The sequence below is a fragment of the Pagrus major genome, chromosome 13, assembly GCF_040436345.1.
Source record: "Pagrus major chromosome 13, Pma_NU_1.0".
Lineage (NCBI taxonomy): Eukaryota > Metazoa > Chordata > Actinopteri > Spariformes > Sparidae > Pagrus > Pagrus major.
In genome coordinates, this window is record NC_133227.1 from 17,030,691 (window position 1) to 17,045,689 (window position 14,999).

At 37.5% G+C, this 14,999-nt stretch overlaps 1 protein-coding gene across 1 annotated transcript in view; it reads right to left on the reverse strand.

The window, feature by feature from the left end:
• Positions 1–673: 673 nt before the first annotated feature.
• Positions 674–14,999, reverse strand: part of dlg2 (discs, large homolog 2 (Drosophila)) — a 188,610-nt gene continuing 174,284 nt past the window's right edge. The window contains exons 13-22 of the mRNA XM_073479714.1: positions 13,453–13,567; positions 12,927–13,103; positions 11,250–11,325; positions 9,379–9,475; positions 6,907–6,957; positions 5,276–5,377; positions 3,212–3,384; positions 2,777–2,886; positions 1,492–1,583; positions 674–780 (exon numbers count right to left, since the gene is read on the reverse strand). Coding sequence (XP_073335815.1) covers positions 674–780; positions 1,492–1,583; positions 2,777–2,886; positions 3,212–3,384; positions 5,276–5,377; positions 6,907–6,957; positions 9,379–9,475; positions 11,250–11,325; positions 12,927–13,103; positions 13,453–13,567 — 1,100 coding nt within the window. The remainder of the gene's footprint in view (positions 781–1,491; positions 1,584–2,776; positions 2,887–3,211; positions 3,385–5,275; positions 5,378–6,906; positions 6,958–9,378; positions 9,476–11,249; positions 11,326–12,926; positions 13,104–13,452; positions 13,568–14,999) is intronic.

The following is a 14,999-nucleotide window of genomic DNA, read 5'->3' on the forward strand; positions in this document are numbered from 1 at the left end:
CGTGTCTCACATATCCTCAATGTAATGCCAGGACTCCCGTGTAAAAGAGATTCAGAATCTCAATGGGAGTATTCCTGGTAAAATAAAGTTTAAATAAAATGTCAGAAATAGAAACAGTAACTCAAGGAAGAACAGACCATGTAAACAAACACAAAGCAAGCTGTGTTTAGGAGATGCACAGATGCAAAATCAGACAAAACATCAAATTTCATATGATTATTTACTAGTTGTTGCAGTGTAAAGGAAGGGTGTCACAATTGGAATACCCACTTTCCTTTCTATGTTAGTGAAGCAATGAAAGCTGCGCTGTGTATACCACCTTCAGTTTGCCGATGTGGACACAAACCCCATATTTATTTAGTTTTGATTACATTTCTCTTCCTTTTTGTTCAAACTAAAATCAACAAATATACAAACGGTTCATGTCTCAAGACCTAAATTTCCTAACACCTTGTGGTCTACATTCAGGAACATTCATGTTGAGTGAAAAGTGAAGCAATAACCAAACAAAAGACAAGAAAAAAAACAAAAAAAACAAAGAAAAAAAAACAAAGAAAAAAAACAAACATATTCACAATAATTATTAAGACTATTCATTGCCATACAGTTATCATATGTTACAAGTTATTACTAGTTTCTAGCAGTCCAGGCTCCCTTCCAGGGTGATGAGTTATTATAGTTTCTCCTTTGAGGGGATCCAGATATAGGGTCCTGAATGTTCCTCTATGACCTGTTTGCAGTGGTTATAAATGTCCTCTAAGGTGTCTCCTTGAACCAGGGCTGCAAAGCAAAGGGAACTATTTATGTACTATACAACTTTGTATGAAGCAGGTACATTTAAGTTTAAATCATTACAGTTGCACATGCTCCTATCCACTCCTGAAGCCTCATTGATGTAAAGCCCCCATGTACAGGATTTAGAGATTACTTACTGGTAGGGTAAAAAGGGAGCCTCTTTATCACATTGTCTGTGCTTTCTATAAACATACTCTCTTGCCATCAGAAAAAATAAATATGCTATTATCATATAAAAAAAATACATGACCTTGTCTTACAAACATAAAATGGTTACGCATTTCATTTTGACTGATTGCGGTCAATGAGTTGGATTTAAGATGCTGAAAGGCAATGTGAAAGGAACTGTCCACCCAAAAAATTTAAATTCAGTCATTAGCTCCTCACCCCCGAGCTGATGGAAAGTGAGTAAAGTTTTGTAGTACACAAAACATGTCGAGAACCTGACAGTAAGCCAACGTAAGAAAACCTCTTTACAATACTAATTTTAACATCTGCACGCTGCCATGTGAGCACACCATTCTCACTACTGTTCTGTGTTAAGTTGGAAGAAGAGCCTTTAAAGCAGCAGTTGTGTTTAATCTAGGACCCAGCTAGCTTTGTGTGCTCAAATACTGTTTGAGCAGTGAGTGACGGTAACAGACAAGCTGAATATAGAAGAATTCTTCTCTGTTTGTGCTTTTATTAATATCCTACCTGTAAAGAATTCACCAAACTCCTGCTCCAGCCTCATAGCCCTGTCAAATGTTTTCTTGGCTTGTTCCTCTGTCAGTCTCTTATTCATGTCCCTGCACAGAGTCAAAGGACACAAATCATCACACACATGATTTTTATTTCAGCTTCAACTGTGAACAAAATTTGGAGTAACACTTTTTTGAAAGGTGTAATTTGTAAGAAATAGCCAGAATTCGGAGGCAGCTTCAAAACTTTAGGGGACAGCATAACCGCTAACTGCTGCTCACTATATTCTTTGCTGTAGCAATTTCGGCTGTGGTGATTAGCAGCCATTACCAAGTCGCTCAGTTAACTGTGGAGCCAGTCGCCCTATTAGCTGACAGAAGTCTGCACGGTCAACCACGTTCAGCTCAACCAGGCTCATCCACTTCCAAGTGAACATGGCAGGACACCTGACTGGGACTGAACACCGCCTCTTAGACCAACAAATGTCAATTTGAAGACAGGGGTAAAGTGCGTAGGTGATTTATAGTGGCTCCAATCAAGACTATGACGATGACAAAAAGACACTGCAAGCAAGGACAGAAGAGGCATGAAGCGGCAGACGAGAGAGAGAGAGAGAGAGAGAGTTGGGCATCAGCAACTGGTGAAAACGGCATGTAGAGCCAGAATATTTTCACATCTTACTCTGTGAACTGAGGATTTCTTTGGACCAAACCAGAGGTGATTGTGGAGACAAACCAAGACTGTTCTGGTGAGTTTTGTTTGTTTATGTTTGAATGAAGTGTGTATAAAGACGGTGCATGATTGTATTTTTCTGTTTTTGTAGGTATAATAATATTGCCTTTCTTCACATTTTGTTAGTTTATTTTGTTGACTTATTACTAAGTGGCAAACTCGTTGCTACATACATCTTCCAGTTGAAATTATAGGGGCTATCTGACTATCACCTCTTGAGGTATAAGGTGGTATTACAAGAACAGGACTTGCTGGGGGTAGCTGGTTAGCATGCTACTCAGTAAACTCATTAAAAGATATTTGAGATGAAGCCAACACTGTTGTTTCTTCAAACCTTGTTGATAATGTCAGTTGTTTCTTCGAATGTTTTAAACTGAAATTCTGGCCATGTCTCACAAATTGCTCCTTAAAGTGTTGAAAATTTCAATAAACCCTTTCAGTAATATGCAAAAAAATATACAGTGAACATGAAAGCTAGTGGAAGAATGTAGCATTACAGAAAGAAGTGTTATTAGAAGCTAATTAGTGCTTTATGTGGTTTGTAATACAAGACAAAATGAATACTCACATTAATGAATCAATAGATTTAGGTTTTATGAAGATGGCGATGGGATAGAGTTGTGCTACTTGTAGTCGTTTGATGGCATTTCCAGACACATCCAGAATGCAGTGTTTCCCCTGAGACAGACATGAATTTACAAGAGATGCACCACTTAAGATCACACTCACAAACTCTGATCTCTCAGGCTATAATATCGAAGCTGCATAATGCAAGATTTTTTAAATCTTAAAACAAATCTCACATGGTGTAAATCTGATGAGCTAAAGTATATCAAGTAAAAGCTCCATCCACAGAAGGATGTTACACTTCCCTTTGGTATAGAAATCATACACCAGCCAGGTTGACATACATGAGCTGTATGGGCCTTACAATACAAGAACTTCTATACATTAAGTTTGTTTCTATATGATGCAGCTTTTATAAACAAGGGAAGAGCCTCACCCTTTCGGCCACATATTTTACAGACTGGACACTGGTTCCATACAGATTATCATTGTACTGTCCCGCCTCAATGAACTTGTGCTCTTGGATGTCCTTCTCCATCTGCTCTCTGGACATCACAAAGTGGTAGTCTCGCCCGTCCACCTCGTAGTCCCTCTTCGGCCGAGTGGTATCTTTGGTGCAAGGAGGACAAGATGCTTTTTACAACTTAGTAGTTATTTTACAACAAACAAAAACATTTCCTTTTCAATCTCACTGAAGTCTATAATACACATAGCAATGCTCTACATAATCATTAACACTGTACATCATTGTCAAATTAGTTGAGATACCTTGTTGTAATTACCACACAAACAATTGTGGAGATGATATTGTCAGTGCTAATGCTTCTTTCATCACAAAAATAATAGTGTTACTATAACTTTTATTTCTTCAGGAAAAACAATCCTGCCAATCTGACCTAGTAGCAACCAGAGTTTGTTCAGTTGTTCATGGCAAAACATACTGAAGCTAACTGTGGTACACATTTACCTTGAAGATATCCACTCACATATTTAAGTGCTTGTCATGAAATTTGCACAAAAGAGCACCTTTGTTGACCTTTTCATTTATTTAACTAATTAGATAACATACACAGATGAGGTGGAATCTCCACTTATATGTTATTAAGTATGGAAGGCGTTAGAGCTTTGGCAAAGAAACAATTCCTAATTGTAGGACACAATGTTTTAGACAGTTTTTGAGCAAATTTCACTGGATATCTTTAAAGAAAAGAAGATGTCTGATAATGGATGCTTTTACAAAGGCAGGAAGTGGACTTTTGTCTGAACACTAGTGTCCAACACACACAAATTCTAGCTTATGCCACACAAACAGGACATCCAACAGCTTAAACGAAGTAAAGGGGATAAATAAGACTCACTTTCTACATAAAGGGATGACAAAGTCAACTCAGATTATCCGCTCACTTACCTTGGTGCCCTGAACTGTTGGCAGCTTTATATGGTTTAAAAGGTACATTGAAATAAAAGAGATGGGTAAATTAAAACATGCAAAATAAAATCTGCTTTGGCTGATGAAGGACACATTACATAAGGCACAGAGGAATGGGACGATCTAGTAACGGTGAGTCAGAATGGGTTAGGTGCCATGATGTTAGAGATTTTTATCCGTAAATATGCAGCATTCAAAAATACCATTCCGTTTGCACTGTGTCAGAGATTAGAGCCTGTAGTTACAGAGTGGTGTGTGGAAATCTGTGAGTAATAATACTGAGAAAGGTTGGTCAAATTAAGAGTAATGGTCGAGTTGTCCCTCCAACAGCCATCTCAGTGACTGAAATCATGAACCCCATCACAGCTTAACAGAAGTTTATATGTCACATTTCAGTTGACCACTGAAATCTGTCAACATACCCACATCCCAGCAGTATGTGTCAGTGTGAATGGGAGAACACACACAAAGGCCACATTATCAGCTCTTACTGCCACTCAACGGCTGTGAAATATAGCTGTAACTGTAAGTATTTAACTGTAGCTGTCAGTCTTTGGATAAATGGCTTTATGTGCAACAATGGCTGTTAGTAGTTTGAACAGGACACGCAATGAAGCTTTTTTGATTAGGCATGGTTATTGAAGATTATGTGGCTATGTGTTTTCTATTTAATAACTCCTTAAAATGGAAATACATTTAACTGTGTGTTTTGTATTTCACATTTTTTTGTTTGATTTGTTTTTATTTAGACATTTTAAGTATTTTAAAGACCAACAGCCATCAGTGATTTAAAGTGATAAATGCAGTACATTAGAGAACACTAGTGGGATGAGTGGGTGATGTTGGCGTGCGATGAAGCTCAGGACTAATGACTGACTTAGTAGCAGGTAGACACACTGATAAACACAGACAATGATTTCACCATTTCTACTCATTGTCAGTACCATCATGTCATGCTAGAGCTATTATGTAATACATGAAAACAACCTGTAATTTCACATGTTTTTTGTTTCACTGTCATCTGTGAACAATTCGAAATAAATTCCTGCTCTGTTTCCATTAACTACTTACGTGGCACACAAGAGCCAAACTTGTCTGGGAACTCTGATATCAGATCATCATTGATTCTGTCCTTCATTGGGCCAAGGATTATGACAGGTCTGGCATAGTGAACTGGAAGGAAAAAACAAGGAAAAACTGCATTTAAAAAAAAAAATTCTTTAAAAGACAACAGTTCATGATTATTGTGCATAAAGGTAAATTCTATTAAGGTTTTTTGTCATAAGTTGTGTGGGCAGGGGAGCTTTAGTTCTCGTGCTTGCAAGACATATGCATAAGTATACAACAGAAATTTGAATACCAAGTCTGGATAACGAGATATGGACAATCGTGGACCAAAGTCAATGGCATTCATGCTGAGCTAGCTCTCTCCTGTCTCTTCAGCACACAGCATCAGAGTCGATAGAAGCAACATACAAACTATATAGTTGTCAACGTGAAGAATAAAAATACACTGACCTGAAATCCTAGGCCTGATTGGTGGAATTCAGTCAATACATGATACAACTTATTATTATAACAGGCTGCCCATGGACATAGACATGAGCATATGATTTGCCTGCAGTATATCTTTAGCATTTTATACTTTTAATCTTTTTTAATCTGTCTGAGAGAACAACACCATCTGCAATCGATTAACTAGGTGACAATCAGCCCTAGCTCTTCCCCTCCCATCTACTGTCACTCACACATGCTCTGCAGACAGAGAGAGATGCTCTGTTATATCATCTGTCCTGTAAACGCACTGATTGTGATGTGACCTCTCCTATTAAATGTAGGCCTACTTATGCAGTTGTTTTATACAAACTTGTACGTTTACCTGGTTGTTGTGATGTTGCTCAATGCACTTTGGTTTTGATTGGCTACATTAACAACAAGCTTCCCCCACACACAACTCACCTGCTTTTATGACAACAAAATTGCAGGTGAAACAATCGTAAATGTGAGGTGTGTTATTTTGGGCAACTTTATAAAATGTATTGCTGACAAAGAAAGCAGGTAATGTTACTTGTAAAAAAGAAAACTGACAGGAGAGACAAACAGAAAGGAGAAGCAAGCCTGTGTGCATGCATTAAGTTGGACAATTAAAGCAGTACTGTGATATGTAGGCGAAGTCTTAAATTAATTCTAAAGAAAGATAGTTGATTATAGAGTCTCATTCTCAGGCTGTCAAATACTGATGCCCCCTCTTGTGATCAATAAACAACACAAAGCTATTCTAATAATTCCTGATGTGGGTTTTAATTGTATTATTTCACTCACTGTGTGTGTGTAGACTAGGGCTGTCACAATAACCAGTATTGACAATAACTGATATTCAAAAATTGAAATATTGATATCGTGTTGATGATAGACATATGATAAAATCATGTAAATAATCCACCGCCTCTGTAGTTGTTACTGTTTTTTCTCTGTTCTCGCTTTTTTACAGTAGGTGGCAGTAATGCGCCTTAAGTTGCCAACTAGTTGCCAACCATCATACAACGGAAAAAGAAGAAGAAAAAGCTGCAGTAACAGTTAATGTTAGCTACAGTTGTTTGTGTGTTTGTGATAATAATTTCTCGTGAATTCTTTTGGCCATAATAATCAGTGATTACCAGTGAAAATCTGATATTGTGACAGCCCTAGTGTAGACTACTTACTTTCTTGCCGCAACACAGGTTCATATGAAAGAATCACGTCCTCCTGACTCCCTGGGGGGGGGGAATAGTGACATTTTTTTAAAATGTTATGTGGACAAATACTCATTACTGACATAAACAACATATCATACATGGAAGCATATAACTATAATAATAATAGTAATAATAATAATAATAAATAATATTATTTTTATCTTTGATCTATCTTAGTGATGTTCAACAAGATGAAAGCTTTAATTAATCACATGATGAATTGCCACATTTCAAATTAGACCAAATACTTTATTATAGAAATAGAAAATATTATAGAAATATTTCATTCACTTTTAAACATTTATTCATACTTTGAACTCCAGTTGAGTATCTCTCACTCTCCAGGTTCCTAATTGAATGAATTCAGGACCTCAGAAAACTTCATACAATATGTCATAAAATTTCATATAGAATTTAAAGATACCTGGCAAATAAACCGCTGTAAAACAGGTGGTGATTTTAATCACTTCAAAGTTACTTGATGTTCTTGTAACTTCATTGTAACCTCCATTTAACAAATCATTTGAATTTTTGTTGTACAACAGTTACTCTCTTTCTCAGCTCATGGTGTGGTTAAGTGTATTCAAAATGGTTTCAATATAAAAATACTGACATGAGATTATTTGAAAAACACTTAAATATTTTCTCCCTCTTCATCAAGTGATGGGTGCAGGAAACACAACTTTTAATTAATTTTTCACTTAAATTAACATGGACATATGCTGTTTTTCCATTACATCTGCCGGCCTGGCTCTACTCGGTTTGACTTGGCGCGGCTGGGGTTTTGCTTTTCCATCACAACTGGTCTACCTGCCTGAAGGTGTCAAAATGATGAAACAGTAAAACACAGCAGATGTTCGAAAGAACAAACAGGAAGAGAGAAACTAAAGAGATTCAGTTAGAAGCTACAAAAATACTGAGAGCGGAACATGCTGACTTTTAAAAACCTCTTTCTCTCAGGTTTCCTGCACAGATGTGAGTTCAGTATGGATTTTAGGTAGAGAGAGCTAGCTATGGGTTGGCTGTAGTCATAAGATGTCACTGCAGCCCGCTTGGAAGCGGGGCGGCTGCAGCTTGGCCCTACTCCAGAGCAGGTCCATTGCTGGTGCGGCTCGGCTCAACTCGGCGCAGTAAAACTGGTGATGGAAAGGCAAATCAGCGCGGCTCGGTTTGACTCGGTGTGGCCAAAAGCGCTAGTGGAGAAACGGCAATATATGCCTATATCCCAAATGACTGAAATGTTTACAGTACACAACAAATTACAACATACTGTAACTCAGAATGTAATCAGAAGTAATAGTGACATGCTACACAAGGCTACTTCAGACGACATGCTCATAAGCAAAGAAAAAACATTATGGCTGTTTATGTCATGCAAACATGCATTTAACATAATTAACATCTGAAGAAATGCATCAGTAAGGGGTGCAACACTAAAAACAAATGTTGTCTGTTCAGCGCGTGAAAACCCTACAGGAGGCCTGTAGTGTCTGTTCCACTTCAACCAAACAGCCCAAATGTTTCCCATGTTCACAGCAAGTGTATAAATGGATGTAAATCAAAACCACCCAACAAGGAAAATACCAAAAACGGACTGGTTGACATCAAACTTCATAAAGCAGGAAGATAAGCTAACTTGAATCAGCCTCTTTGAAATGTACTAAATAAAATAATTAAAAAAAATGTAAAAAGTGAATCTCTACAAAATGATTTCTATTACTGTATCAAATATACAATTAAATATAAAAAACAATATTTTTCAGGACTCATGTTACCCCTTGTGATTCATAGCATGCTGCAAACTGGGATGCAGGACAAACCAAGCAAACACGGCATGCAACCGTTCAGAGCGTGGGGATAACACAGAAATAAGGAATCATTCCTGGACCGACTTACTGAATGTCTTTGTCCCATACCCATCATCACCCATTCCCAGGATGTCCTATTAGCCGTCCCAAGAGTGCCAGAACAGAAGACAGAGAGGAAGGAGGACAGCCGCAACATAAGCAAAAGGTTGGAGGCAATGAACGGAGGGAGCTGTGGGCCCACAGATCTGTCTCTGTCCAAACACTGAGCAGCCAGCAGGGGGGAGCAAATACAGCACGATAGCATGTAGGCTGGCTGAACCTTAATGATCTCTGAAGGGAAACTGGGTTGTACAGTATCACCAAATGGGGACATATAACAGGACAAATGAAAGCATTGACTTGGCTTCTCTCCTGCTGACTGATCAGCATCCGAGCCAGAATATCTCTGATTGTGATCCAACAGAAAGAGAAAGAAATCAAAGACATGAAATTATCATGAGAGGAAGCAGGAAAGGCCTCCAAGAAGTCTCTGCCCCTGAAATACACCTGTTGACCCCTGTCAGCTCTGCATGTGACCTACACTGACTCTCTGAACTACTACTAGTTACATGTGTGTTGTGAGCTTACTTACGGTCTGAATCACTGCCATCCTGCTCACCCTCTTTGTTCTTGTAGAATGGGAACTTTCGTGTAAAGATGAAATTCTTTTTACGTTTGTCATTGAATGACTGTGAAGGGAGAGAAAGCATGGGGCAAACAGGTATATCTGTCACGGTCATGCAGACAAAACAACTGCTTTGCAGAAAGTGGGATGTCAAGAAGTTCAAGTTCTCTAGTGAACGCTGAATCTGTTTCTAGTAATTCCAGCGTGAAATTGTTTTCACTCTACTCCAATATTTGTACATATTGTTTTTTTTTTTTTATCAAAGTAGTTATTTTTCTTTATTTTATTAGTTATTTAATCATGATTACAATGATGCTGTGTTTTATTTTTAGTTAAACGATTAAATCAGTTTTCAAGCAAAAAAGGCTAATATGCTGGCTCCAGCTACTAAAATGTGAGGTTTTAATGCTTTTGTCTTTTTTATATTATTAGCTTTGCCAAGCAGTTTACTTATGGGTCTCAGCCCAGAAACAATCTCATTAACTTTGGTGTGGATAAAGGGACAGATCCAGGATCTTTTTTCCTTTTTTTCTTTTTTTTTGTGATAGGGCGCTTTGTGACATTTTTGTTTTTCATGGATCTTGGTGAAAGAAATCTCGTGTATTAAGGTGGCTGGTATCTATGAGTGTATGTGGATCATTGATCTGCTGATCTTAAATTATGGTTAAGCAGTTATTTACAGTTACATATTGAGTGACAAAGGGCAGTCAAGTTTGGTATTGATTTAGGCCTGATTGAATTAAAGGGGACTGCTGTGTGATGGGCATTTTTAACTACCTTTTTACCATTTTCTGACATGTTATAGACTAAACAATCAAAAAAATTAAAAAATATGATGTAACATTAATTTAAAATTAAAAAAGTTAAATCTTAATAACTTGATATAAAATATCTGAATAGGTTCTATATTGCTATATATACTAAATGTTTTGATTGAACAGCAGTTCTGCGTCTGTACACGAACAAAGACTGATTTGAATAATGACAAATCATTTTTTTAAATAATTTTTTATTGTCGGAATCAGTAAAACTTTAGCATGAGCCAAAAAATGTTGTGAAATCTTCACAAAGGGCCTGTCATCTACAAAAGCAAAGTGTAAGACTATCATCCTTACCCTCTTGGTAATAATACCATAGGTACCAGAACTTCTTGATGTGCCACAGTTGCATAAGAGGTATTTAAAGTAAGAGCAAGGTGAGAAAAGAGTTACAGAGACCATGCTATGAGAATAGTAACATAAGTGGGGTATAGTCATAGATAAGATTGTCATATGCACACAAAAACACATGCAGTGATGGAAAGAAAAAAGGAACTTTAGAGAATGAGTCTTCAAATAATGATGAGTATGCTGAATATAATCATTTGAAGACAAAATCTGCTGCTTATGTGTAATTTTATACAGCAACAGAATTTGAGGGCTCCATTTTGAGTCATGCATGAGTGTGGTAGTTGTTCAAAGCTCAGACATTATTTACTCCTAAAGTTCATGTTACTTAATAAAAATCTCACATATGCTATGGTGGGTTTAGCTCTCAAGTTGGTAGAATACGGTTGTATTTTTAATACATTTGTATCAATAAAATATCTGCATGAAAAGTGAAACATTTAGCACAAAACCTGAAAGTATCAAAAGTAAATATGAATGGACATCAAACAACAGTAAGAACACTAGAACATATACATGGCACAGGTAAATGTGGTTACACAGGAAGCCATGCAGTGACTGTAAAGACTTAAATTTTCACACAGCAAGTTCACAGTTACTTTTGAGCTACACTATGAATCATCAAATCAATGCGGTAAATTGCCACTTTGCAGCTCTCATAAAGTCACTTACCCCTTTAGAATCAAATGACCCTGGCTTGGCATTGAATTTCACAGTCTTCAGACGCGCCCGCTCTTTCCTTTCAACCCTGCCAAGCAAAGAGCCATGTCAGTCAGTATCAACCCAAGAGATGAAATGATATTACTCATGCTGACACTACGTTCCACTACACAGAGTAAGTCTACTTGTACAAGTATCTTAAAATTTCATTTCTCCTCAGCCATTGCTACAAACTATGTATGTGCAGGAATATCAAGATGTTTTCAGTGAGCTATGTTATATGTGCTTGCATCAAATATGCAGTGATGTTGCTAGGTATGCATCTCTGACGCATTAAATTCTGGAAGGACGCAGAGAAATCACTATTGCTTCTGACCATCTGTGCACTGTGTGCATGACTCAGTCATCGTAACGTGATACTTTGCGCTGCAACAAAGACAAATCCTTGACACACAGAGTTCAACAATCAAAGCTACAGACTTGGTGTGGGTTAATAAACCATTGGGTCACTGTCAAGCATAATCAGCTCTTGATCGATTCTGTATTCTCTTGTCACAATGATGAAGGATGATGCTTTGCTGTTCAGGAGACGTGCTGTGTTGAAATCACAGAAATAAACCACCATTTAGTCTGTTTGAATTTTGTAGATAAGTGTATCAGGATGTGTGATAGGGCTGTAGGATTACCTGACTCAGGATTTTATAGGGTGAATGCAGTTTGGCTGTTCACTAAAAAGATTTGACTATTCATCTTTTTAAAGTTCAGCACCTCACTAAACTTCTTTATCAGCCCACATTGGGATTACCTGCAGCCTCAGACTTGTGTTTTAGCGCCTTTCTTCATCATCTGTGATGTGAAAACATCAGATTTCCACACAGTCAGAGAAAGTCAAAGTGTGCATCCTGCTCCTGGCCAGATTAGGATTTGGTGCACCCAAATTGCAGCTTCACTCATCTGTTAAACACCATGACACATTGTCAGTTGGATTTTGTTTAACTAGTGCAGCAGCTAATTTAAAAGTATATTTATGGTTCCCTTTATATATAATTCCTCATTGAGATGTTATCCCTGTGCATTTTTGTAAGCTTCTATGTTTTATTCTGTTTTTGTAATGACAAAATCAGTTTCTGACCGACTGACTCATCAACTGTCAGGGGACAGCGCAAGATGTGCCAGTGTTTTGTTTTCAGATTTGTGATTTTATTTGTTTTTATTTGTTTAATTTTAAGAGACATTTTCATCAAATATATAACCATGATTATAACCATATAACATTAAACACGAGTTTAACACTACAATTTGTCAGAAATCACAAATTATATTTTGGACCCACGTTTGAGTGGCTCCCAGGGACTCACTACATTGAAAACCTAGCAACATCACTGACCATGTCCATGCATGTGCTCAGGTCACCTTTATGCAAGTGTAAAGATTTCGACTACTAATTGATTTGGGTTCATTGTGAGTCAAGTCATCCTGATGTACAGTAGATGTGTGCTTAGGCCACAACCTAGTAATTGATAAGGACACACTTGCTGTTGCTACTAATGCTTTTAAAAATCACAGTTTTTTCCAGATATGGCACTGCAGTGTCACTGACTAACAATTGTGCCTATTTTATTCTTACAAATCATTCCACAGACATCTAGAATAGCCACAGCTAGAAACACTTTTCTGTGCACTGCTCACCGTCTCTTGCTGGGGATGACACCCATTTCCTCACTGTCCCCTTGTGGGGTAACACGACGGGCCTGCCACCACTCATCATCGGAGGCATTGATGACGTGGAGGATGTCCCCGTACCTGAAGCTCAGCCCTTGGCTGGGGAGGCCACTGTCCTTTGACTTCTCATAATCAAACAGTGCCCTATTCAGTAGAAGATGACAGGATTATCAGGATTAGTACTGCAAATGCACTAAATTCCGACTGTTTCGTTGTCATAGCTCCATGTGAGGTCTTGTATCTTTTGGCAGAGAGAGACTAGAAGCACAGCTTTACCAGGTCAGAGAGAAAAAGTGACTGTTGGTCCATGGGGGTTGCTATAATAAGAAATGTTTCTCTCAGTCACAGATTTCAAACCTGGTTTTACATGTATGTGTGTTCATCTTTACATAAATACAGGACAGCTTATAATAGATGGCTTTTCATTTTCTATATTTTATTTGAATTTAGCTTGAACATAAAAAACTAGAGTAAAATCTAAAAAAAGACCAACCTCACGTAAAGCGATCTCTTTTGATTGGTTCGCAGGGATCCTGACCCAGAGCTCATGCTGTGGTTCATCATCTGTTCCCGCAGGTCATGGATTTTGGCCTCAAAACGCCCGTACTCTGCAAGACAAGATTAAAATGAATCAAGAGTGACAGCCAGGCCTGCATCCAGACTCCAGTGCTTCATGGGAAAGAGGAGATCAACCTGATGACGGAACTAAAACTGAAAGTGTCCCCTGTTAAGTAAAAAAATCATGATTTAATTTCTTGTATATTCTTACTTCAGTAAAATGAAAAAGGATGATGATAAACAAAGTGTGTTTATGGAAGATTTGTACTCCAAATGTGGCATGTAGATGATTTTCATTGTGAACTCTAAACATTGCACTGGATGCACATCTAGTAATATTTCAGCACTGAGTTTTTGCCATTTCTTTTAACTTAAGATGGTGTATTGAAGCCCATAGCGGACTTTATTAAAATGATAATTATAATATAAGTTTGGCATTTTAATTTTTACTCAAACAATGCATACATATGTAGAAAATGCTATTGTAGAATTACTTTTTAACGTTACATTATCACTTTAATAAAGTCCCCAATGTGTTTCCATACTGGTGACATGTAATCACTCTACAGATGCAATACTAACACAATTCAAGTGTCAAGTTACCAGTGTCAACATGTCAACGTTTCCACAATCATCAAGCAATTATTGCCAGACCGTATGTAATGAACAACTCAAACCTACACAGCAATTATTTTGCTTTGTATTATTTAGTTTGTTTGTATGGTGCATTTCATATGACCCATCTGGATTTCCAGTCTGAGTTGTCTGAAGCCATGAACTGAATTGCTCCTGGCAAAAAACAAAGGGGATGTCAGGATTTGAAAACCCATCACTCTGTTGACAAGTCCGCTTTTCCTGACAGTGCAGTTACAGAAAGGGTGAAAAAACACTGGCTTGAGGCATCGCTGGCTAATCTTTGAGATGACTTGAGATAACTTTGAGAAGATCAACAAATAAAGTTCTGTCATGACACAACCAACCACTGACAGCACAATCTGTATTCTACACATCAAAGCAAGAAAAGACTAGATGTACTATGAATATAGCTAAAAATACTTAATATATTGTAATATTTTTTCAGTATTTTCCAAGAAAACATGTTCCCCAGCGATAACTGCTGCGCTTCCATCAAACTCTTTCTTCTTTCTCTGATACTGATGTGCTTCTTTGTCATCTACGAGTTGGACTACTAAAGAAATAAAGGCTGAGCTGATACATGTGAACCAAGGTAACTAAAAATGGGGAATTTCCCTCAAATATTAGACAATCATCTAATTCAAAATGCAAAATCACAATCAATTTTTTTTAGAAAAAGACATTTCTACATTATTGGATTTAACCTCATCTCTCTTTTGTTTTTCATGACCATCTGATATGTCTCACATACCTCTCTGCATGTCAGGTTGATGTTCTTTCTTCTACTGCTGTCATCTCTTTCTTATTACATGTCCCCCTTGTGCTCCTTCTCTCTGTTCTCTAGAC